The sequence below is a fragment of the Meriones unguiculatus genome, chromosome X (genome assembly GCF_030254825.1).
Source record: "Meriones unguiculatus strain TT.TT164.6M chromosome X, Bangor_MerUng_6.1, whole genome shotgun sequence".
NCBI lineage: Eukaryota > Metazoa > Chordata > Mammalia > Rodentia > Muridae > Meriones > Meriones unguiculatus.
In genome coordinates, this window is record NC_083369.1 from 32,633,771 (window position 1) to 32,660,489 (window position 26,719).

General features: G+C 38.7%; 1 protein-coding gene across 2 annotated transcripts in view; it reads left to right on the top strand.

The window, feature by feature from the left end:
* Positions 1 to 454: 454 nt before the first annotated feature.
* Clcn5 (chloride voltage-gated channel 5) overlaps positions 455 to 26,719 on the top strand; it is a 191,609-nt gene continuing 165,344 nt past the window's right edge. The window contains exons 1-3 of one of the 2 annotated variants that reach the window (XM_060375472.1): positions 520 to 707; positions 1,311 to 1,412; positions 2,959 to 3,117. In XM_060375472.1, the coding sequence (XP_060231455.1) occupies positions 3,102 to 3,117 (16 nt within the window). In that variant the 5' untranslated portion in view covers positions 520 to 707; positions 1,311 to 1,412; positions 2,959 to 3,101. Of the gene's footprint in view, positions 708 to 1,310; positions 1,413 to 2,958; positions 3,118 to 26,719 lie in introns of both variants that reach the window. The other variant, XM_060375471.1, reaches the window with a different exon arrangement.

Sequence of the window (26,719 nt, forward strand, 5' to 3'; positions counted from 1 at the left end):
TTGGAAAAACTAAGCAACCTTTCTGTGCCTCTTTTTTTTTTTTTTTTTTTTACGAGTGAAAATAGACAAATCATGATGCATCCTTCATGGGTTCTTGTGAGCATTAAATGCAATGAATGAAGTATCGTTAGAACAATGCGTGGCATATAGGAGGCTTAAATATGTGGTTTGATGTTATTAGTGTTATATTTCTACTATGAAGCTGTGAGCAATATGTTCAGGATAAACAGTTTGTTCTAAAGACAAAAGCAAAACCAAGGTAGGCAATCTGCAAACAATGAAACCGAAGGAGCATTGCTTTTTCGATATGCAACCGACACGCCCAGCATTTGCTTTGGACCCGCCCAGTCCTCATTAAATATGGCTGCAAGCCCGGCTACCCTATTGCGGTTGCGCATGCTGAAACTCCTCCCAGCAGCTGCTTCTTGGCCGCGCTTTCCCCTCGGGCTGGGCTGAGGTACCTGGAGCGGCTCCTCAGTGGCGCGCATGCGCAGACTCCATCGGGGCAGAGCTGATACTCCAAGGAGCCTGTCACATGAGCTGCACTCCCGCTCCGCTCTCCCTCCTCCCGGCTGGGCTGTGTGAATGAAGCTCTGCGGGCTACGTGGGGCGCTAGCTCTACTGGCCGTGTGGAACGCCAGAGCCAACTGAGCGCGCTGCCCACCGCCGGTGGACACGGGCTCCGCTGCGCCGGACCTCGGTGACAGGTAAAGGCAAATGGGCTTCCCTTCCCCAACAGGTCCTTCCCTGGTCGCCGGCCGCCGGCCCACCCTACGAGCCCCCTGCCACAGCGAGCAGGGGAGATCGCTCGTCTGCCACCGTGTTCCCTGGATCTGGCGTTCCCTGCCCGGCCGCCGCCGAAGGAGGTGGACAGGCTGGTTTCAACCAGAGCGGGGCGGCATCTTCTCTGGAGCCCAGCCCTGTTCTCGGAGCTGGGTCCCCAGGCTGCCGAACGAAGTTTCCTTACCAAGCTGCGCCAAGCCCGCCCAGCTTTGAAATCGGGGAGCTCGGCTGCTCGCGTCGCCTCTCTAGAGGACTGGGTTGGGGCGGCATTCTCTGGCAAAGCGCAGCTGAGGCCGGGTTCTGCTCGCTCCTACTTTGGACCTGCTACAGGTTTCCCGTGGGTCTTAGTGAAGCCCCGTCCAGACGGTCTAGGCGAAGAAGTTGGTATGCATTTTCCCCTTTGCCGCCCAACGCGCTTAGCTGCTGCTTCCAGGCGTTGGAGCCCTGAGCTCCAGCGCCTTTACCAGTAATGGAAAGAAAGCTTTAGCTTAACTTTGACGCATTTTTTACCTTTGTGAACGTTTCAGAACAAATCAGTTGCCTGGAGTTGGATGTGTCCCTGTGATAACTTCAGTGGAAGTTGCACGGAGTAAATGAGGGAAACCCAGAAGTTGAAGCATTAAAAACCAGTGAGACTTCGCTTTACACATACTTAATAAATGTATTAGTAATTTCTCGGGTTTAACTGCAGAGCTGTTACGTTTCCTCTTGTCCTCTGATCAGTACTTCTTAACTGTAAGCAAAATAGAAGAACGGGAAGGGGGCAAACTTAATATAAACTGTGCCATGTTCCAGATAACTCATTGAAGCACTTTTTCCTGGTGAATTCATCCTTGGAATTTAGGTTTCTTAAGCTCTCTTTTTCTTGGACTTCAGGAGCCTTTCCTCATCCAAAGCCCAGTCTTTGTTGATTTTTTTTTTTTTTTTGAGGACCGGCACACACATGAACCTTTTTGTTCTTAAAAAAAAAAAAAAAAAAAAAAAAAAAAAAAAGAGGTCATTATAGAGGGCCAACATGATTCTCAAACTAGTATTAGCCTTCAGCGTCTGGGCTTTAGCTTTTCCATTTTACAGTTGTGGATGTTGGCTATGCAAAAGCAATGGAAAGAGAAACTCACCTCTATATACACTAGGCCAAAAAGGTCAGGGCTTTTCTGGAAAAAATGCAGATGAGCTTTTATGTTTAATAAGGAAAATAAATTATTAAAAGACTTGTTTAAATGGACAAAGTATTTAATATTAAATATTTAATATTAAACTTTCAGACCAAACGAAGACCAGTAATCACACCCTTTAATTTTTCCTTCGATTCCTAGCTCCTTTCATATACCTGCAAACAGTATTGTCTTAAGACTGAATTTAAAGATTAAAAATTTATTAGTACTGTTTTGTGTGCATGTTTGTGTGTGTGTGTGTGTGTGCGTGTGTGCGTTGGAGTGCAGCTCCGTGCAGTCAGTTCTTTCTTTCCATCTTTACTTGGGTTCCAGAGATTGAACTCAGGCATGGGCACCATGCTCTTTTTAACGAGCCAGCCCAGAATTTGAAATTTTATCAATAGAAGTTAGCTAAATTGCTTCGATTGTATTAATATTGGTTAATATTTTACATTTTTCTTTGGCCTTGGTTCATTCCCTCATTATACGAACAGTATAATATAGTTACTATAGAAATTTTACAAAATTAAAGTGGAAAGGAAGACACACCTTCGTATCATCACTTCTTACTTTTTATTACGCCTCTTTTCTTTTTTTTTTTTTTTGCATTTTAATACGTTATTCACAGAATTTGCTCTCTTTTCTACTGATGCCTTCACGTAACACTGAGTGCTTTATGGGCAGAAGAAGAATTCATTCACCAGAGTGTTTGCTTTAAGATAGCAAACACAATGGTTATCTCAACTTATCTCAGTCAAGCACTACTCATCCCTTGATGAGTGTCCAGCCGCATTTACTGAAGGCCCAGTGATTCATACAGAATACTATAGCAGCAAATGACAATATTAGACCTTTATTCTTTCACCAGCAATACCTTGCTGCTGTGCAGAGGGAAACTTGACACTGTTTGTGTATGCTATCTTTGAAAGAGAGGTTCAGAGAGGAGAAGGGGGTCATTTTCAAGAATGTGAAATTTCTTTGTTTTCTTTTCAGATTTACATTTTTCCGTTTATATTTTCAGGTTTGAGTGCCTTAGAATCTTGCAGAAAGCAGAACTGCACAGTTCCATTTCCGTCTACACCCTCCTTTAAGTCCCCCTGCCAAACTGGGAGCCTCTGGGAAGCTCTGATCCTGTGACCCCAGTGTGGGAGAAGATAGTACAGGATGGCCATGTGGCATGGTAAGAAATTAGCACTTATTCCTCCAACTGGTTTTTCCTCCTGCTGTCTTCCACCACCACCCCACCCCCAGAGCCAGTGGCTGGCAGCCAGCTGTTTCTTTAATTTAACCTTTTCTTTGCAAGGACAATGCACAATCATTCTAGCTGTTGTCAGCTAGAAGTTCAAATGATTCACAAGTGGATGTTAGTAGGGAAGTAGACAAATGTTATACCAGAAGCATTAGAAAGAATTTCCTGGGAATTGTAAGTGAGAAGATTATATTTTTCTTTATTTCTGATTTTCGTTTGTTTCAAGCAAATTTGTATTGTAGGATTCTCTAAAGTGGGGGAGACACACTTTGCTGCCTGTCAAGCTTCCTATTCTCAATAAAGACTTTGTTGGGGTTTTGGCAGTTGAAAAGCTCATTGAATGTTATATTTATATTTCAGTGGTATAAGGAAAATGCTCATTTTAATATTATAAAGTACCGGAGAGCCAAGCTCAACAACATCTTGGCTGATAAATTACATCTCTTGCTTGTTTCAAGTTTCTGTCTCATGCAAAGTTGTTATTTTTAGTGAGGTTCTGGGCATCACTCTTTAGGATGCTATCAGGATTTTCATTGGAATTATATGATCACCACAGAAGAATGTGGGTTTAAGAAATGATTGACAAAAAAACTACTGAACTATATCTGTGATCCACAAAAGGTTCAGGGCCACTTACATGGAATAGAGTAAAATAGCTTCAGTATCTGTAAATATTCAAGCGCTAGATTTGTCTGGGTTTAATGAAGCTTTAAAAATGTTTTATTGTGTTTGTGGTTTAAAACATGTACATATACAAATGTAGCAAAGGATATACATGTATTGTCAGTTTAAAGATGTAGTTTGAAATGGGATTTGGCTTATATGCTGGCTTTGATGGGTATTTATAAACAATTTTGGGCCAGTGAGATGGTTCAGTTAGTAAAGGTGCTTGCCACTGAGCCAGACAACTTGAATTCTGTCCCTGAGATCCACATGATGGAAGGAGAAAACATACTCTCATAAATTGTCCTCAGACCCCCACATCTATGTCATGTGTTTTACGTGTTCACAAGTGAGTGCTTTGTGTGCCTGTGTCTGTGTGAGTGCGTGCATGCAGTTAAATCCTAAGAAATTCTTTTCATTCAACAAACAGAACAGAGACAGGCGTAAAGGAGGGTTCCTCAGGATCTGGGAAAGACAGACTTATGAATAAACTGTGTCGCATTAAGTGTTATTACCGTAGGGAGAGGTGTAAAATGAAATGCAAGCCTAGAGAAAAAGCATGGTGAACTTTGAGGGTTTGAGCTGCTCTGAAAATGAGTAGGAGTAGGCCATATGGATTCATGAGAGAATTGCATTCTAGGCACACAGAGCAGCACTGTTCAGGAACTTCCAGCTTGTTTTGTTTGCCTGGTGTGAGATGAAGTAAGGAAGGTAGTTGGAGGCCAGAAAATAAAGAACCTTATATGTCCTAGGAAAGCTGTTACACTTTATCCTGGAGCCAGAGATTCTAAACAGGGAAGTAACATCAGCAGACTTAGTTTAGAAAGATTACTTTGGCAGCAGTGCTGAGATGAGGTGGTGCTCGAGAGAGTAAAAGCGTGGACTCATTGAGAAGTTTTCTGAAGTACTTCTTTAGGGGAAAGATAACGAGGGTCTGCGAAACAAACCAAGGGTAGTGAGTTTGGAAAGAATATAATGAGTTCTGGAATGTTTTGTGACTGGTCTTAAGAACTGACCCTGGACTGACAGCCAGGTCGGGCATGGGACCTAGTTAGTGCTATTCTCTGAGATGGGAAACATGAGCGGTGGCTGAAAGGGATGATAGAAGCTCGTGTATTAAACTTTTGACCTGCTTGCTTCCTTTTGATTCCTTTGGGCTGTCAGGTTGATGTTTCAAAGGCATTTTTGAACTCCAGCCTGGAGTGTTTGCCGGTGGGGAGCTATTTTTGCTCCTAGTGATACCCATAAAGTTTGTAGTTTTCTTCTACAATTGTGCTGCTGTCTTTAGTTTGTTAGTGATGTATTATTTGACTGTAAAATATTTTAATGTTTAATGATTAATAATTAAGAACTAAATAAAATGTCCTATTTTCTTAGTAACGTATCTTATGAGCTGAGGCTCTAAAATGTGATCTGCTTAACTTTATACTGTCTGAAACCTCACTTTTGGATTACTTGATAATAGGGAAGGATTCTACATAATTTAGTACTTAGGATAGCCACAGTTTATTGGCTATTTTAAGCAACTTTTGAAGGGAAAATGGTAGTTCCATGCAAGTCTGGATTTATAACTTGATAGCTCTTGGCTTTATAACTTGATAGCTGTGAGGCTTTGAGCAATTTATTTGAGCCCTCTGTGATTCAGTGTCCTCCCTTGTAAAATGAGAATGAGAATAGAACTTAATGTATAAGTTTGTGAAGATGGATTGAGTTATATGAAAGCACTTAATACTGTATAAATGTGCACCTATATTATAATCATGAGACACTTAGAATATACTTTAGTATGGAAAAATATTCATAATTTAGTAACAGCTATTACAATGATTACTACTGCTGCTGCTGCTACTACTACTACTATCACTATTGTTTTACGTTAGTTTGGATGGAGCCCCATTCTGTAGAGATAATTTCAGGTTGTCTCTGAAAGCCATGCCTTGTAATAGTCTGTTTGGCTCTTCAGCTAGAGGTTTAAATCTGAAGAGATTCTTAGGAAACATGTAAATCTGTCCTAGAGTCCAGCTTACCTAAGGTCTGAGAGGTTTTAGCTGATAGTGACAGGACTAAAACCCAGTCTCTGGATTCTCTATTCTATTGTTCTTTTCATGGGTTCAAGGATTAGGGAATGTGTGGCCTGTCTTCAGCTCGAGAAAGAGTTTGCATTCCTTTCTAGAGAGTTTTTGGAGGCAAATGGTTGGGAAATTTTAGGAGCTAAAAGTCTTAAATCTTCTAGGGTTCTTGGGTCATTGTTGTCTTCATGTTCCTCTAGTCCTTCATAGAGCATCTGATCAGAATTCATATACCTTTTCAACATGGCCAACATTATTATTTTGCCCTCACCTAATGGAGCCCTTGAATGCATAGTCTGAACTCAGTGGCTTGCTCTTTGATCATCGCCCCCTGGGGGGTGCAGCCTTGCCAGGCCAAAGAGGTAGACAATGCAACCAGTCCTGTTGAGACCTGATAGGCTAGGGTCAAATAGAAGGGGAGGAGGACCTCCTCTATCAGTGGACTAGGGGAGAGGAATTGGGGGAGGAGGGGGTAGGATTGGGAAGAGATGAGGGAGTGAGCTACAGCTGGGATATAAATTAAATAAATTGTAATAAGTGATAATAATAAAAAAATTAAAAAAAGAAAAACAGTAACAACAACAAAAAAAGAATATGCAGAGCATACATTCATATTCTGGCAACTGAAGGTCAGTTTTAAGGCCAGGGGGATTGGTCTAATGATTAAGAAAATACCAAAGAGGAGACTAGTGAGTTTGTAGTTATGAGAGACTTGTGTTAACTATTTTTAACTAGTGTTTTCTGAACCCAAGTTATATGCTGGGCCCTCTGCTGGGCCTTGTAGATGCAATGGTCTAGGAAAACAGCTATAGACTCTGGCCTTCTGGAATTTACTAACTAGGATAAAGTTTATTTAATGTATGTACTGAAGTAATTTGGAAAAGAATTATATCTACGTAAATTTAGAAGAATTAAAAAAGTTTCTCTTACTGAATGAGGGAAGCTATCAAAAATTTCTGTGCTTTAAAACATATTTCTGTTCAAGTCTCACCCTCCCTTCATTGGAATTCAGTCCTAAGACCCTAGCATTTAAAGGAGCCTTGTGAGCAATTTTGATGTCTAATCATGTTTGAGAACTTCTGCATCAAAGAATTAAAAGTTAAAGAGAGTGAAATGATAAAAGAACTAAGAAATAGGGGATGACATAATCTATAAGTGGATATTTATATGCATAATAGCAAAGGTAGACTTAAGAAAATATTAATATCATTAATTATGTAACAATTTAAAACTTCTGCACAAACCAGAAATAAAGTGAATGAGAAAACTAGGAAGAATTGCAATAAGGTGAGTTGTATTTAACACAGAAAGAAAAAAATATATAAATATTTTACTAAAAAAGAGTGCAGTGGATGGAGAAAATACACAAAGAAAAATGCATAAAAGTAGAAAGTCAACTGGGGTGTTAACATGAAAAAATGTACTATCCTAGTAGTTGTGAAGAAAGGGGAATTAGAATGGCATGCAATTTTCTCCAGTATAGGTTTGTAAAAATTAAAAAGGAATGGTAGAACTCAGAGTTGGTAAGAACACAAGTCTGTGCTCAGAGGTGCATGCCTGTAATCCCAGCACTCAGGAAGTAGAGGTAAGGTGGATTTCTGTGAGTTTGAGGCCAGCCTGGTCTACAAAGTGAGTCCAGGACAACCAATGCTATACAGAGGAACCCTGTCATGAAAACCAAACAAACTAACGAACAAAGAACATGAGAAAGCTGCTGTTCTCACACACTTCTAGTGAAAATGTCAATGTAGAAATACTTTAAAAATCTTTACATTTTGAATGAGTAGGTTTTTTTTTTCTTTTCTTTCTTTTTTCTTTTTTTCTCTGAGACAGGGTTTCTCTGTGTTGCCCTGGCTATTCTAGAACTCACTCTGTAGACAGGCTGGTCTTGAACTTGGAGATCTGCCTGCCTCTGCCTGGTGAGTAGTTATTTTTTTTTCTTTTTGAGTTTATCCTAGGGAAAGAATTAAAGATGGTTCTCAAAGGATATATGAATAAAGATATTAACTAACATTTTTCTATATTGGGATAATTTGTGACATTTGTGTTCTACTCCAGTCATATAACGGAATACTGTAGTTCCTAAATGTGATAATGTGTCCTATTTGTTGACTTAGAAATTGATTTATGATGGGGAGAAAAGCAGATTTCAAATGATTAGTAGTTGAAAGCCTGGCCTATTGTGTTTCTTAGGATTTCTCAACTTCACCATCAGTAAAATATTGATTGATAAATTAGTAACTAACCTAATAGTTCCCAACTCCAGTGTGCATTAGTATCACCTTGAATTTTTAATATTCTTTTAAAGTGGGGTTGGAGAGATGGCTCAACAGTTAAAAGCATTGGCTTCTTTTCCAGAGAATCTGTGTTTGATTCCCAGCATCCATGTGGTGGCTTACAACCATCTGTAACTTCAGCCCCAGGGGAATTTGACATTATCTTCTGGCTTCTGGGGGCACATGCAGGCAAAATAAACATACACATAAAATAAAATATCTAAAAAAAAAACCTCCTCAAATCCTCATTCAGGCCAATTAAATCTGATTCTCTCTAGTTGTGGTGGTCTACGCTTTATTCCTAAGATTTGAGAGGCAGAGACAGGCAGATCTGTATGAGTTCAAAGCCAGCCTGGTCTATCCTAGTGGCTTCCATTCCAGTCAAGGCCACATAGTGAGACGATGTCTCAAAAAAAAAAAAAAATCTGATTCCCTGGGAATGAGAGGAGATTAACTAGTATTTTTAAAGCCCCCACCCACATGATTTCAATGCGCAACCAAATTTGAGAATCACTAAGTAGTGTTTGAAAGGATTAAATGGGAAAACTAACTGTTTAATATGGATTCAATATATATTAACTACTATAGTTGGGATTTGAAATTATTAATAGTGTGATCAGATAGCAGTGTATATATTTATGTCCTTGCATGCATAATGCCAATTAAAGTCTGAAAGGAAAGCTAGGCATGGTGGTACACTTCTACGATCCCAGCAATTGGGAGGTTGAGGCAGGAGGACTGAGCTACATAGCTAGCCTGGGCTACAGCTAACCTGGGCTATAGTGTGAAACACTATTTCAAAAGCAGACAAGAATTGTCTGAAGGGACACATATAAAATTATTTAATAAGTGTAGCTCATCAGTAGAATGTATGTTTAGCATATGCAAGGTCCTACATTCTATCCCCAGCACTGCAAAACAATATTAAATAATAGATATTGACATGTACATTGCCTGCAATCCCAGCACTCAAGAGGCTGAGACAAGAGGATCACTGAGTTTGTGGTTAGCCTCAGCTACAGTATAAAACCCTGTATCAAACACACAAGCAAAAAAATTATAAATTTACTTTATTACATGGATTACTTGTTAAAAACTTGATTTCTGAAGGAAATACACACATACACACACCTTTTGCCTTAACATACTTATAACACAAAAACTGGATGTAGTTTCAATAAAGGGGGAATGCAAATGAATTATGGCAGGTGTATATAATATCTGGCCAATAAGAATGAAGACTAATGGCTAGGTGTTGTGAGATGTTTTTGTGATTTCAGTACTTGGGTGGTTGAATCAGGAGGACACTAAAATAAATGGTCCAAAGTATTTAAAATGTCTTTCTCCAAGTGGTAGGCTATGCTTAACATTTTTCTCCTTTTTTATACATTAGCTAATTTTTCAAATTTTATTCAACTAACATGTATTACTTTTAACATAAGCAAAACAATATTTGTAACTAGGAAGTTAGAAATGAAATTGAAAAGTCTGTGGACTTCCAAAGAATGCCTATAACAAGTAGTACAGAAATTGGGTGTCTGCTACACTTTAAAAGAAGAGAAAAGAAATCAGGCCCCTGAGAGTTTGGTTAGAGAAGGCTTTTTGTTATTAATACTTCCATCAGTACTCCTGATTTTTGGCTGCCTCTACAAATGATTCTTAAAAACAAACAAACAAAAACCCTTGGGGGAGTGAAAGTGGAGACAAAGTGATTGTGCAAAACAAAACAGGAAATTACACTGCATCTGACAAAAAGTAACAAAATATGCCACTGTGTGTGGGAAAAGAAAAAGGAAGATCATAGTAAAATATGTAGTTGCAATGACAAACCTGTCTGCTGGCTTTGAATGCAAAGAAAATAAAAGTGTAGACCTTGTGGGTTTTTCTTTTCTTCCCCATCATAGTGTATTTGTAAACACTCTTAATGTTCCAGGGATTGGATTGACACGTGGTAGCAAGGTGGACTGTTGCAAAGCAGTTGATGAGTCAATCAAGGAAGTTTGGTGTGAAATCTGGGTAGTCTGGCTTGCTAATTGGACCATTATTACCTAGAAAAATTCATCTATCTGGTCCTGATTATTGATCAAAACATTCTTTGGACTCTCCAGTGAGAATCAGGCTTTTGTAGTAGTAGCAAGAAAGCAAACTCTGCCCTATTTCCCCCTGTCTGGCGCAGTGCCACCTTGAGGCAGGCGCTTACGAATTGAGTTCTTGTAATTGTAGTTTCAGCGCCTGAGATTCTCTCTTCATTGAATGGCTGAGAAACACTTAAATGGTCAACATCCTTAGCCATCCAAGAAATGCAAATCAAAATGACCCTATGATTCTACCTCACACCCATCAGAATGGTTAAGATCAAAAACACAAGGGCTGATGCATGCTGGAGAGGTTGTGGAAAAAGGGAAACCTTCCTCCATTGCTGGTGGGATTATAACCTTGTACAACCACTTTGGAATTCAATCTGTCACTTTCTCAGAAAATTAGAAATAGTGCTATCTCAAAATCCAGCTATACCACTCCTAGGCATATATCTGAAAGATGCTAAACCATATATCAAAGACATTTACTCAGTTGTGTTCATAGCAGCTTTATTCATAATATTCAGAATCTAGAAACAGCCTAGATATCCCTCACCTGAAGAATGGATTCAGGAATTGTGGTACATTTACACAATGGAATACTATTCGGCACTTAAAAACAAGGAAATCATGAAATTTGCAGGCAAATGGAGCTAGAAAAGATCATCCCGAGTGAGGTATCCCAGAAGCAGAAAGATGTACATGATATATATGCACTTATAAGTGGATAATAGGCATATTATATAGGATAAACATACTAAAATCTATAGCCCTAAAGAATCTAAACAACAGGAAGGACCCTAAGGAAGAAAACCTGAAACCTCACTCAGAAGGGCAAACAGGATAGATATCGGAAGTAGGAGAAGACAGGGAACAGGACAGGAGCCTTCCACAGGGGTCCTCTGAAAAACTACCCATCAGGGTATTGGAGCATATGCTGAGACTCATAGCCAAACTTTGGGCAGAGTACATTAAACCTTATGGAAGAAAAGGGAGATAGAAAGACTTGGATGGGACAGGAACCCTACAAGGAGACCAACAGAGCCAAAAAACCTGGGCCCAGGGGGTCCTGCAGAGACTGATACTCCAACCAAGGACCGTACATGGAAAGGACCTATATTCCCTTCTCAGAGGAAGCCCATAGGCTGTTCAGTTTCCAAGTGGGTTCACTAGTAAGGGGAGCAGGGGCTGTCTCTGACATGAACTCAATGGCCAGCTCTTTGGTCACCCTCCCCTGGGGGGGGGTGCAACCTTGCCAAACCACAGAGGAAGATGATGCAGCCAACCCTGATGAGACCTGATAGGCTAGGGTCAGCTAGAAGGTGAGGAGGACCTCCCCTATGAGTGCACTAAAGAAGGGGCATAGGGGAAGAAGAAGAGGAGTGGGTGGGACTGGGAGGAGATGAAGGAGTGGGCTACAGCTGGGATACAAAGTGAATAATTTGTAATAAATAAATAATAAAATAGAGTTTTTTCAATTAAAAAACACAAATAAGGTATAAATATAACATAAATAAATAAATATAGAAATTTTGTCTAACTCTATCAATTTTCCACAACTCTCCAGTGGGTTTGAAATGAATGGGGATGACTTTTGATGGCAAGTATTGAAACAGAAGTAAAGGAAATCACACAATCTAACTCTTCTTTCATAAGCACACAGCTGTGGAGGAAACCCAAGCCCTGGTACCTGATATAACTGGATTTGAATGCAGCTTTGCCAGTGGGTAACTAAAATTACCTCAACTTCAAAAGACTAAGTTGTCTCATTGTGGCTCATATGTAGTCTTAGGAGACAGAAGCTCACTTTATGTCCGAACTCTGTCACTGTTAGCTGTAGGCTTTGGGCAAGTTATTTTATCTCAAGTGCCTCGCCTCCTTCGCCTGTAAAATGAGGTCAGTAAAAATAGCTACTAATTAGCGTATCAGGGTAACAATTGTTAAAGGGTTACTGGAAGGATTGAGTAAGTTAATAACATTTATAGCCCTGTCACCATTGCCTGAATAATGTTCAGAAGTCACAAATGCTAATATGCAATAGATATATGGTAATTGCTTCATATGAGTCTAGATGTGATTGAGTTAACCATGGGGTTGCCAGTAACTGTAGCATAAAAGAATAAAGTTAGCTATTGAAGGGGCATTCTTAATCTGGAAGGTAAGGTAATCTTACATGTGATCTGTTTCAAATGTTTAATCTTGCAAAAGAAGAATTTGAGATCTAGTGAGGCTGTCTAGGTCACACAGCTGTCACATGGTACCTAGAGCTAGAACCAGATCCCTGGACTCCTGATAATGGCTTTTTGGGGGGCGGGTAGGGTTGGGGGTTGTCTACTTATCCCTATAGTATTGTGTTGTTTGCCTTTGAAGCTCTGCTAGTGTGTATGTGTATGTGTGTGTGTTTAGTGGGGATTTAATTTAGGGCCTTAGACATGCTATGCAAGTGCTCTAGCACTTTAGCACTGAATGCCAGAACTCCATTTACTTTTATTTTAATTTTGAAGCAAGGTCTCAGTAATTTGCCCAGGCAAATCTTGATCTTTTGGTTTTCCTTCCTGGGTCTCCTGAGTCATTGGGATTATAGGCCTACAGCCACCACCAAGCTGGGCTATCTGCTAATGTTTATCTTTCCTCACTGTTCCTTACTGCTGATGTGGAGAGTTTTCCTTTTGTGATGAAAAAAAATTATTTTCACGAGGTTTCTGGGATTATCATCATCATCATCATCATCATCTTCTTCTTCTTCTTCTTCTTTTGTTACTATGCTAGCATTTTTGAGATAAATTGAAGTCCTTAGGTTTTAGCCAGAAGTATGATTCAGAACTTCCTGTTTCATGTAATGCTGCTCTATGTGTCATGACTTGGGGAGGCAGGGCTTGAAAGTTTCACCCTTGGTGGCAGCAATGGCAGATTCTTCTTCCTACCTTCTGTTAATAACCCGGATAATTACAGACCCATGGTAAGAATAAAGAATCTATTGATTAGTTAGTAGTGTGAGCTAATTACCTTTGTAATGCCATATTTTTATCTTTTTCAACTAAAACAAAACAAAACAAAACAAACAAACAAAAGAAACAACAACCCTGTCTGACATTAAGTGGCATTTTATTGTATTTATTTAGGATTTCTGTCCTGCCTACTCACATGAGAAATGAACAATATGGAAATTATTTAATAATCAGAGAATAATCCAAGGTAGAGAGCATCTGGTAGAAGTGACATAGTTACTCCAGGTATGTGAAATACTTTGGGCCCTGAGTGCTTCTTTCATTCAGCCATTAGCTTTTCAAATCCTACCTGACCAGCCTTTTGATTTTTTGGGGTATATTTTGTACTCTAGTGTGTAGCCTTAAAGGGCATTGGCTGTATTTAGCTAGTACTTCTGTTACAAAGACAGAGAACTTTTGTGACACGTCCCATCCACTGAAGGCAGTACTCTCTGAATCTTCCTTTACTGAGTAATAGGTGTTTGGCCATTTTACCAGACTGTCATGGTAACTAAATGAGATAAGGTATGCTAAGGTGTTTTTTTTTTTTTTAAATATGAAATACTAAACAAGTGTTATTTCTTCGTGTAATTCATTGCATTCTATACAGTGATGCTTAAAGATATTTACTGCCAGTAGGAAACCTTATTCTGTGTTACACTAACAAAATCTCTCAATTAGGTCATCCCATGCTGTAAGTATACTGATAAATTAAGTTGTTACATATTCAAAATGTGCCTTCTTTACTAATGTCATTATGGGTAAGTGGGAGATACATTGATTGTATCACACCATTATGTAGCACTCATTCCTGGTGTTAGAGATAATTATGGGTGGTGTTTCCAGTAGTCTTATGAGATTTTTCATCTAGCCTGAATCTTTGGATCTAAAAAAATTACGTCATTTAAGAACTGGAATACTACTGAGGACTAGCACCTTCTGAATTTGCATTTGGTTGGAGGCAAGGTGAAGCACAGCAGGGTATACCAGTTACAAGTATGACACTTGGTTTGTAAATTGTTAAAAGAACTGTTAAATGATGTAACCAAATGGTCTGTACTTTTCTATTATTGTGTTAAATATCCAGTTCCCTATTTCTGCTTCAGGAAGTTCAGACTTGTGGGCTGACTTAAAAGCCCACCGCTGTGCTCAGTTGGGGGCAGTGTAAATTGTTAAACTACTTTGGCTTGGAAGTCATTGTGAAAATGTAAACTGTGAGTACCTTTTGAGGCATTGAATCTGTTTTAAAAAGGATTTGCATGAACACCACTTATTACAAGGATGTTGGTTACCTCATTCTTGTCATCTTTTGGCTCTGTCTTTCCATTACTTTCTCTTTGATCTGACCTGTGGGCCACCTCTGACTTCTTCAACTCAGTGTTCTCCTGCTTTAGTCTCTCCAGAACTGCGATTACAAGCCTGTGGCACCATGCCCAGCTCACTAACACCAAACTTAATATCCATTACTAGAGTCCAGGTGTATTAATTATGGTATATAGGTACTATGAGAAGCTATTTAATTAAAAGGGTGAAGTATATTTTTATATAACGATAGGAAATTACACTTTTTTTAGAGAGAGAGTGCTTCATGTAGCTCAGGATGACCTTGAATTCACTCTGTAGCCAAGGCTGGCCTAGAACTCTTAACTTCCTACTTCAGCCTCCCAAGTGCTGGGATTTCAAGTGTACAATACCATGCCTGATTTATGATATAGTTTAAGTACGTAGGAAGTGGGGGTAGGGGAGCAGAGATGCAGAATTCTGTGAATTATAGGAGCCTAACTCTACAACTGAAAGAATGGGGGCACTATGAGATAGACAGGAATATGTAAGTCTCTCTTCCATTCCTTTCAAACTAGCTTCCTACTCTTTTGTTGGGAATGGAACACAGGGCCTTCCCCATGCTAGGTAAGCACTCTCCCACTGAGCTAAGCACACCTCCAGTCCTCTTAGTGTATATGCATATATGTGTGTGTATACACATATGCTTAGAAAATGTGTGCAATGTTGCAGAAGAAACAGTTCCAAGTTTCTGTGGTGATTATAGGTGAGGGTTAGAGGTTTTCAGTTTTCTATTGGCATCTCGTTACTGCTCGACTTAACAACACTCATATGTAGATGTGGTAGCACATCTCTAAGTAACAAAGTTTACATGAAAATCATACCTGATGCTGGTATAATGGTTGAGCTTGGGGTCAGTTTGAAGCTCAGAAAGTTAAGTCCAAAAACTAATGGCCTCTAGAAAAGCCACCAAGAAAGCAGTGTAGCTGGATAGATTAGGGGAGATGTTTATTAACTATTACTATTTAGAAAAAGTAAGAATAAATTGTTAAGATTGTGTTCTTATTAGCTTTTAAAAGTGAAAGTGAAATGTTTGGGTGTTTTAATATGTAAGTAGCATAGTAAATGTATTCTGGATTAAAGTTAAAAGTTGAATGTGTCAATTTCTGGAGTAGTAGCTGCTGTTCTTGTTCAACTTGTATGAATATTGTTTATGAACTGTAATTTAAAATTTCTTGAAACTTTTGCCTAAGGACCAAAGATGAAGCATAAGTATAAACTTTTATTTGTGGAGAATATGGAAGTAGCCTAATATTGTAAAATTTTTTATTAAATCTTCAAATCTTTCTGGGCTTTTAGGGGGCCCATATGCCTCAATAAGAAGACTTTGGCCTGTGATACAAAAAGTCAAAGGGATGTCTGTCTGAATGTCCCTTTGATGTGGCTGTTTTTTTTGCTGAGGTATGGGCATTCAGAGGCAGGAATTGTTATTCTGTGCTAACTGACCCTAATTCTCTATTTGTAATATTGACCAAGAGATGAACTGCAGAAACGTAACTTAAATGGATTAAGAATCAGAGCAAACTTACTTTACTCCAGTATATTGAGGAAGCTCTGTAATAGGCAGGTATTACAAACTCCGGTGGTGAGTTTTTTTTCTTGTACTTTTTTTTTTATTAAATTTATATTTTTATTTTAATTACAGTTTATTTGTTTTGTAACCCAGCTAGAGCCCTCTCCATCATTCTCTCCCAATCCCATCTTCCCTCCCTCATCTCCTCCCATTCCCCTCTCCAAGTCCACTGATAGGGGAGGTCTTCCGCCCCTTCCATCTGATCCTAGTCTATCAGGTCTCATCAGGACTGACTGCATTGTCCTCCTCTGTGGCCTGGCAAGGCTGCTCCCCCATCAGGGGGAGGTAATCAAAGAGCCAGCCACTGAGTTCATGTCAGAGACAGCCCCTGTTCCCCTTACTAGGGAACCCACTTGGATACTGAACTGCAATGGGCTACATCTGAGCAGGGGTTCTAGGTTATATCCATGCATGGACCTTGGTTGGACTATCAATCTCAGAAAAGACCCCTTTGCCCAATTTTTTTTTTTTTTTAGTTCTTTTGCTCTCCTTATGGAGCTCCTGTCCTCTCCATGTCTTACTACTCCCTATTCTTTCATAAGATTCCCTGTACTCTGCCCAAAGATTGGTTATGAGTCTCAGCATCTGCTTTGATCCATTGCTGGGTAGTCTTTCAAAGGCCCTCTGTGGTAGGCTCCAGTCCTGTTGGCTGTTTTCTCCTTCTTCCAGTGTCATCCGTTTGTCTTTCTGAGTGAGGATTGATTATCTTACTTAGGTCCTCCTTCTTGCTTAGCTTCTTTAGGTGTACAGATATTAGTAAGTTTATCCTATATTATATGTCTAATATCCACTTATAAGTGAACATATACCATGTATGTCTTTCTGCTTCTGGGATCCCTCACTCAGGATGATCTTTTCTAGTTTTCACCATTTGCCTGCAAATTTCATGATTTCCTTGTTTTTAAGTGCTGAGTAGTATTCCATTGTGTAAAAGTACCACAATTTCTGTATCCGTTCCTCCATTGATGGACATCTGGGTTATTTCCAGGTTCTGGCTATTACAAATAAAGCTGCTATGAACATAGTTGAGCAAATGTCCTTGTTGTGTACTTAAGCATATTTTGGATATATGTCTAGGAGTGGTATAGCTGGATCTTGAGGAAACACTATTCCCAATTGTCTGAGAAAGTGTCAGATAGTAGTTTAATTGTTGTCAAAACAGAAAAGGATGAAGTCACTTGAAAAACTAGAATAGAAATATGGGAATAGAAAACCCATAAACACAAGGAATGCCACTTTTGCTAGTATGTTGGTACAGTTTGTAATCCTAGTTCTTGGGAGGGAGGAGGATGAGTTCAATGCTATCCTTAGCTATACAGCAAGTTTGAAGCAAGCCTGGGTTTCCTGAGAGCCTGTCTCAAAATACCAATAAAACAAGAGTATAACTTTTGATGATTTTCTGGGGGAATTAAAAGGACTTGAGGAACTTTCTAAGAGTGGTTTGGGGGTTGAACGTTAGACTGAACTTAGAGGTTATGCATAGCGAACAAGGATAGGGCAATTAAGTCTTACCTTCCCTAGTGATTGAAGAAGCTTTTTGCCCCAGTTTTGACCAGGCATGAAAGAAGGGGAAAATGGGAGAAGAAAACACATCTGAGGATACAAGACAAAATCTGAGCAAGTGGGCTGACTTTATGCGTGCTAGAAACCTGTACTCAACTGCCCTGGGTAACAGATGTGGCTTTTATTTCTCACTGCACAGCAAAGTATTATTACTTAAGAAAGAGTAATAATAACAACAATAAAACAAAAACACTATCATTTATTGGGTACTTACCATGTACAAATTAAAGTGCTTCATGTAGATTATCTTTAATCTTCACAATAACTATTGAAGGGTCAGGAAGTAGAGCATAGAGTGATTGAGTTTTATTCTGGAATTAGAACTGGTGGAGCATGGATCCATGGCTACCTCATTATGGAACCTGTGCTCTTAGTTATTTTGTATTCCTAGGAGCACGGTGCCAAAAAATGGTGTTTCCACTGCTTTCCTCAAATAGGGTGATGGCCAGTTATGACAGACGTAAAGTTCCTATTAAAGTTTCTCATTGTGTTCTAATAACGTTTGTGAGCCTAGCCTTTAACAGCTGAGCCATCTCTCTAGCTGATCTTGTTGTGATCCTAATAGCAAATGAAAAGAGTTCAGGTGCATGGGAAAGTTTATAGAATCATACATAGTTTGTGAATAAATAGACTATTCTTCTGTGGCAAAATTCTTCATTATTTCTAAATTTAAGAAATTTTGAGACTATCTTGTATTTGTCAGAAATTAATATATAGCATATGTAGGACTAGGAAGATTCAGAAACAGACAATGCCCCCCCCCCGAACAAATTAGTCTGGGGAAGTTAAAAATCCATGTACAAATAACTAGTACAATTAATGTTAGAGATGCATTCCAGGAACATTTTGGAATACTGAGCTTTGGGAATTTGGAATGTTTTGCAGAGGCCCATATTTTGAGGGCTTGGTTCTCAGCCTATGGTGCTATATGGAGGTGGTAGAACCTTTAGGAGGCAGGTCTGAATGAAAGTTAGATAATCTCAAGACGTGCCCTTGAAGAAAATTTTGGATCTTTGCCCCCCTCTCTCTCTCTCTCTCTCTCTTTTTTCCTCTTACTTTCTTGCTGTGATGAAGTGAGTAGCCTTCTCTGCCACATGTTCCTGCCATGTGAGTGCTGTGCTACCACAGGCCTAAAAACAGTGGGCCAACCATTCATTGGCTGAAACCTGCAATGAATATGAAACCAGGTATGTAAATAAAATATAAAGTCGTTCTTCTCAGGTATTTGTTCTAGTAATGGATAGGTCACTAACACAAATGCATAGGTGTTTGACAGTTGTGTAGAGGTGGAATTTGAAGCCCACTATGTAATCATAAAAAAACAAAACAAAAAACAAAAAAAAACTTGTAGTGATTATGTAGTAATTGAGCCTAGAGTCCAGTCATTGGGAGCCAGAACATGTGAGTAGTTTAGAGGGAAACAGGAAACATGGGGAGAATGTTGTGGGAAATGGGTAGCATATATTATGTGTAGTAAATGTTAATTAACTCCAAAGAGCTTTGCCTCTGGACAAACCCAGATAGTCCATGAAAGGTACATATTGTATTAATGAGTCTGTGTCATAAATAGTAACGTGTTGAGTCCTGACGATGCTTGTATTGACTTAACTCTAAAGAAATTGAAGGTAGCCATAGTAGATGATCCATAGTAATAGTTTTCAACCAAGGATGGTTTTAGTCTCTAGGGACATTTGGCAACATCTGGAGGCATTTGGATTCCCACAATAGTGGAGAGGTGTTACTGCCTGGTAGAAGACTATGAAGCTACTAAATATTCTATATTGTACAGGACAGCCCTCTGCAACAAAGAATTCTTTGTGACAGTAGTGTCAGTTTTGGCTAAAGCTGAGGAACCCAGATCCAGGGAATCTGGAGTCGTTTGGGAGATCTTGGATGTGATCCTTGATATCTTTAGCATTTTTTGCCAATGTCCTATAATTCTAAACTTTGCTACCTAGTTGAAGGCTTTGGAGTACGGTAGCTGTTTAGATTTCAGTAATAGCAGTATCAGTATAAGGTAGAGGAACCATTTATTTGCTTTCCTAAGTTCTCTGGTTATAGAATGGTTATTTACCATAAACTTTATCAATATTCATTTTCCCCAGGGAAACTTACTTTCAGAACACTTAAAATGAGCTAAACAGAGGAACTACGACTTGATGAAATGTTATCTTGAGTGTTTTTTTTTTTTTTTATCTTATCATAAAAGTGAGATAAAATAGCTCTGGAGTGCCCCAGGCTATATAGTGATTTACTCAAGAGTGAAGGAAGAAATCAAGCTCTTTGATGTCAAAGCCATTGTTCCTTCCTTTAAGTATCTGGCCTTGGTTTCTGTATTTTTTCTTTGTTTTCTTCTAAAGAATACAATGTTTGACCAAATGTTTGACCAAAGATTGGATATTCTTGGGTTTGGGCATTGTGTAAATACAGGTAAGGATATTTAACCTGTTGTGTGTTACAAAGCAGGAAAACAACGCAAAGTGTTTCATAGTGTACATAAGTTATACTGTTCACATATTGACATAGATAAAATATTATAGCAGAGGCTAAAGAGGTGGCTCAGTGGTTAAGAGCACTTATTGTTCTTTCTAGAGTTCCTGAGTTCAATTCCACCAACCACACTGTGGCTCAGAGCCATCCATAGTGGGATCAGATGTCTTGTGGCTTGCAGATATACATGAAAACAGAAAACTCATATACACAAAATACATAAACAATAAATAAATCTTAAAAAAAACCCGAAGTATTATCACAAACAGGGATGGAGCTTAAAGGATGTAGGGTAAAGGAACAGTTAGTGTGACACAGCTGGATATATTGCTCCAAGATTCCATTTTGAAGAATGTCTGTTGGTCTGACTCCCAAACTCTATTTATCTAGGAGTTTGGAGATATATCTATATCTATATCTATATAATTTTTTTTTGAGACAGGGTTTCTCTGTATAACCACTTTGACTGACATGGAACTCTCTTTGTAGACCAGGCTGGTCTTGAACTCACAGAGATCTCCCTGCCTCTGCCTCCTGAGTGCTAGGATTAAAGGTTTGTGTTACCATGCTGGTTAAGTAGTTTGGATCCTTAAATTTGTAAAATAAGATATTTTTCCATTTCTCTCAGTTGTCCTGCTTGGCTTAATAGATAACTACAGATAACGTAATAGATAACTAATTAATAGACAGAGAAGTAGAACTCATATTGTTCTGCTTTATAAACTTTGAAGACCTGAGGATCTGGCTTGCTTCCATGTATGTGGACCTATCTGCATTGCCCATGTGGCACGCTGGGGTTGGCTACCCAGAGGCTATTTAAGCTGTGGGCTGGCTTTCCCCAGGGTCAGATGATTGTTCAAGGTTCCTGAATAAACTGCATTGAAAAAAAAAAATAAATGGATGATTATCATACTACTTAACAGTTCCCAAATCCTTACAGTTTTCTAGGTACTGTTTTAAATTACAATTAATTAACTAATTAAGTGTGTGTGTGTGTGTGTGTGTGTGTGTGTGTGTGCAACTTGCTGCACTTGGTTTTCTCCTTCCACCCTTTGTGTCCAGGGATAAAATCAGGTGGACAGGCTTGGCAGCCAGGCCCTTAGCCACTGACTCATCTCAACAGCTCCCAGGTACCATTTTAAACCTTTTATATACATTTTCCACTGCAATCCAGTTGTATTAGGTTAGTAGTAATATTCTTCTTTTTGAACTGAAGAAGGTGGGGCAAAGAGAAACTAAGTAAATAAACATCCATAGGTAATAAGTAATTCCTGGTATTAATGTATATATGCTATAAGTATAAAACATACAGTGGATTTCAAAGACTCCATATATGCAAGAGTCTAAAATGCCATCATAATGTTGTTATTGGATACCTTTAGAAAAGATACCATTTTGTATGCATGTAACTCAATAAAATATAGTTTTATATCTCATTTCACTTATGTTTTACTTTTCTTATTGCAGCGTTTAAAAAAATTAAAATTTTCTGTGTGGCTTTTATTTGTGTTAGTATTGACATGGAGTTTTTTATCAAACCAACTCTTAGAAATGTTTAGTGTCTCACTCTTGTATCACATACATGAGACTGAAATTAGAGGAAACCCCAACATGTTCAGTATATTTGACTGAAGTTAGCTGCTGCAGCCATTCTTAGAAGGAGGCTATTATACTTCTTTTCTAATGACTGTGTTATTAAGGGGTGAGGAGCAAGGGAGTTTTTAAATTTAGGAACATATTAGTATTTTACTCCCACCTTTTGAACAGTTGTGTAAAGGCATTGTGTTGATACTGTGGCTCATATAAAATGATTGACTTGAATCTTTCCATTAAGAACTTATAATGTAAAAGGCTTATACTTATGTAATGCTTAGTAGAAACAAAGAACCCAGACTCCTAAGAGAACAGTAGTAATTTGCAGTTAAGTTATGGAGGGAAAGCTAAGAAGGAGGTGACCTTTGAGCTGGTTGAAGAATAAGTAGTGCTATCCTTCATATTCAGAGGGAAACACAGGTATTGGTGATAGGTTCCTGAGTTGCCTGAGTTCTGATGATTGCCTGTTGTCTGATGGTTGTCTGCAAATGGAGGATTGGTATGGCATACACTGTAGAGAAATCAGATAGCTTGAAATGTGGATTTGGAGTGATCTACCTGTATTGCTTGCTATACCTTCCTCATCTCCTTACTGCTTTCTTGTACATACATAGGAACTTCCTATCGCAGAGCAGTCTTTGATTTCTTAGCTCTCAGATCAGCCAGTCCTCAGGGGTTGATTAGACTCATAGTTTCACTTATAATTTTGGGTAATAGAGATGGATAGGTGAGCATATAATTTCTTGTTGCATTTTTTGAGGTCTCACTGTGTAACTGTGGCTGGCCCTGGGTTCCCTATGTTGAACAGAGTGTCTTTGAATGCACAGGAATTGTTCTACTTCTGTCTTCTGGGTTAAATGTATGCACTATTATGCTTGGTGGATGAACTGTTTATTTTAAAACTAGTTAAAATGGCTCTATCTTGAAATTAGGTTTAACTTATTTTTTTTCCATGTCTAATTTCTCAGGCAAATAACTGTAGCTCCCCCCACAGGGAGGATTAGGTAATGTGGCAGAAAGATGTCAGGAGTGCCATTCTTACCCTACTAATACTACTTTTTTCAATTCTTGCCAGGTACCAGGTATATAACAAATTAATTGCTTTGTTGTTCGGTATTGTTTTTGTTTTTTCCAGAAGCACAGTCTCATGTGCCAATGGCTGACTTAGCATTCGTTATGATATTGAGGATGACCTTGAACTTCTGATTGTCTTTCCTCCATTCTGGAGTACTAGGATTTTAGCTGATTGCTTTTGTTTTGTGTGGAAGATATTTAGTCCTTAAAAACTAGCTTTGAGGGGCTGGAAAAATCTCTTCATGTTTAACAGCACTGCCTGCTCTTGCAGAAGACACAGGAGAGGACCTGAATTTGGTTCCTAGCACTCCCATGCCGTCTCACAATTGGACGTAACTATAGTTCCAGAGAATCTAACTCTCTCTTCTGATATTTTACTGCTTATGCTTGCATATTGTGTACTCATGTACACATAGTCACATATGCACATACAATAAAAAATAAAATTTAAAAACTTTGGAAATAGAAGAAGAATAATTATTTTCAGGATGAGATTTTGGAGTGAAAAGAGCTATCTAACTAAGTAGTAGGCATTCTTGAGTGTGTAACTGCATGCAGATTGCCATTGTTTTGTAGGTGTATTTTTATTAAGTTTTTGGTTTGTTGGTTTTATGCTAATATAGTTTTGCCTAATTAATATAAAAAATGCTACATTAATTCCTTCCTGCTCTACAGAGGATAGTATTCAGCTAATGGATTTTTCCTTTTATAGAATCCTAAAATGTTAAAGCTACAAAGGGAGTCCTCTTGTGAGATGTAATAGTAGTTGTCTCTTAGTCAGAAATGATAGTGCATTTTTAAATTAGAAATTATTGTAATCTATTTTTGTTAAAATTAGTCTTTTTAAAGACAGAGTCTCATATAGCCCAGGCTGGCCTTTAACTTGCTATATAGCTGAGGATGACCATGAACTTCTCCTTGTTTCTCCCAAGGGCTTGGAATACAGTACTGTACCACTGTTAACAAAAAAGTTTTTCATTTTATGCAGTCAAATACATTAGCCTTTGCTTTTGTAGTTAAGTAGTTTGTGATTTTTAGTATATGTTGTATCAGTTGGTGAGAACAAGAGCTGGAATGGAAAATAATACATGGATACTTTCTCAGCCATACTTGCAGTTTTGTGAAGTCCATTGTTTCACAATATAAAATAGCACTAATGGAGTTTCAAGTTGTAAACTGTGGCACAGCCAAAGTCAATCTTTTATTTAATCTATGTCTGTCTGTCTTAGTTTCATATCATGTTGCTGAGATAAAATTCCCTGAGAAAAGCAATTTAGGGAGAGTTTATTTGGCTCCCAATTCCAGACTGTAGTCCATCATTACAGGGAAATCGTGACATCAGGAACTTGATGCAGCTACTTCCACAGTCCAGAGCACAGAACAACGAATTAATGCTTGTGTCCTTGTTCTCACTCTTATATAATCTAGGATCTCCTGCCCAGGGAGTGCTGCCACCTACAGTGGGTACATATACTCACTAATCAATATTATCCCCAACAGATATGCTCACAGGCCAATTCAGTATAGATGATCCCTCATTGAGAGGCACATGTAACTCCAGATTGTGTCAATTTGACAAAACTAAACATCTGTCTACCTATCTACTACCTACCTACCTGTGTGTGTACGTACACATGTATCATGTATGTATGTAGGTATATATGTATGTATGTATGTATGTATTATCCATCTATCTAAAGTTCTGTCTTCACATACCTGATGCTCTTGTGTGTACTCTCGAACAATATGATTTATAGCTTTAGAGCTAATATTAGCCCTAGACTGGAGCCATGATAGTTTTTGAGTCCAAACTGCTCTGTGATCCAAGAGTTCTAGAACCCTGTTACCTGTGAGTATCTTCGTCTAGTGCAGCCTTTTGGTAAGATGAGTAGACCACTCTCCCTACTGTCTGGCCTTAGCCAGGGATTGTGGTGACTGTTTTAGTTACTGAGAGGCAGTGGATCTGGAGTGTGCTGACTGAATTTGAATTCTAGTTCTGACACTTAGTTAGCTGTGGTTGTAGCCTTGGGAAGATCAGGTAAGTCCTTTAATTAAGTTCTCTCATCTATAAAAGGATAATACTGTTTATTTCTTAAAACTTTGTGATGGTTCCATCAGATAATGAAATGGCTAGTACTCAAGCTGTCTACTAGCATGTCCTGAGTGCTTTTATAATGGTTATTCTAGTCTCACGAAGATTATAATATTGGAAAGTCCTTGTTTATGTCAGACAGAGCTCATGTTTCTGACATCTAGTCTCTAGTGCTGAGCAGAAGAAAACTCCTTTCTCTACTTTTCTTCCTTTCCAACATAGCACAGGTAAGGAGGCAACTGTGGAAATGAGTTGTAGCTGGATGTGATGGTTCACACCTGTAATCCCATCACTCAGACCCTGAGACGGGAGGACTGAGGTGAGTGGGAGGTCAGCCAGGTTACGTAGTGAGTTCTAGGCCAATCTAAGCTGTAGTTTGACACCCTGTTTTGAACTTAACTGTTCCCCCCAAATGAAAAATGAAAAAAAAAGTTATGCTGTAAGTGGTAAAATATTATTTTATCTGCAATAAAGTATAATAATCCTACCATTGTTTTATGTTATACATAATGACTACTATCTAACTTGCCATCTCTACTGGTTACATTTAACCTTTACCAGGCTAAATAGCTTGTATTACTTTTAGTGTTAACTTCCCCCCTTTTTGGAGACAGAATCATTTGTAGCCCAGTCTGTCTTCAAATTTGCTGTGTAGCCAAGGGTTTCCATAAACTTCTGATTTTCCTGGTTGCATCTTCCAAGTGCCAGGGTTACAGGCATGTGTCACCATCCTTGGCTTTTACAGTTTTCATATAACAGGATTTTTAAACAATTATTTGCGATGCTTTTCTCCAAGACCTGATTTACTGTATATATTCAGAGCACAATGATGGCATAATATTTAGCTCCACTCCACTTTCTTTAAAAAATACATACTTTATTATTGGGCATGGTGGCCCATGACTATAAACATAGTTATTTGAAAGGCTGAGGCAAAGATGATTTTGAGTTTGAGTCCAGCCTGAACAGTTAAGCAAGACCCTTCTACAAAAAGAATGCATAGTTTATTAATGAAATTGAGTGTTCTAGCATTAGTTTGAGGACTATTATCATTCTGTTGACTATGGAAGCTTTTATGAAATGCACTTCCACTAATCTTGAAAAAAGTTTTTTTTTGAGATAGTCTCACTTTGTAGACTACTAGCCTTGACCTCACAGCAATCCATCTGCCTTTGTCTCCTGAGTAGTGGGATTAAAGTTGCATGCTATCACACCCCAGCATCCTTGAATATTTTAAAAACATTCTTTCACGAACTTTTTTTTAAAGATAAACTCTCCTGAATTCCAAGATTACTTTGAGTCTCCTGTCTTCACCTCCTCAGTATTGGGATTAGAGGTTTGGACACCACGCCTAGTTTATGTAGTGCTAGGGATTGAACCGTAACTTATTGTATTCTCTAAAAGCACTCTTATCAACCGAGCTACCCATGCAGCTTACATTCACATGTTTATGCTGGAGACAAACATTTGCATTCATTTATTTTTTTTCTAGATGCTTTTGCCCTCTGCTTTGGGTCAGACACTGCACCTAATCTAGCCTGTCATAGGTTTTGGAGACCAGGTTTACTTGAAAGCAGATTAGCTGTGCCTTATTTATTTATTTATTTATTTATTTATCAGTTTATTCACTTTGTATTCCAGCTGTAGTCCCCTCCCTCATTTCCTCCCAGTCCTACCCTCCCTCCCTCTTCTCCTCCCATGAATCTCCCCCAGTCCACTGATAGTATGGTTCTC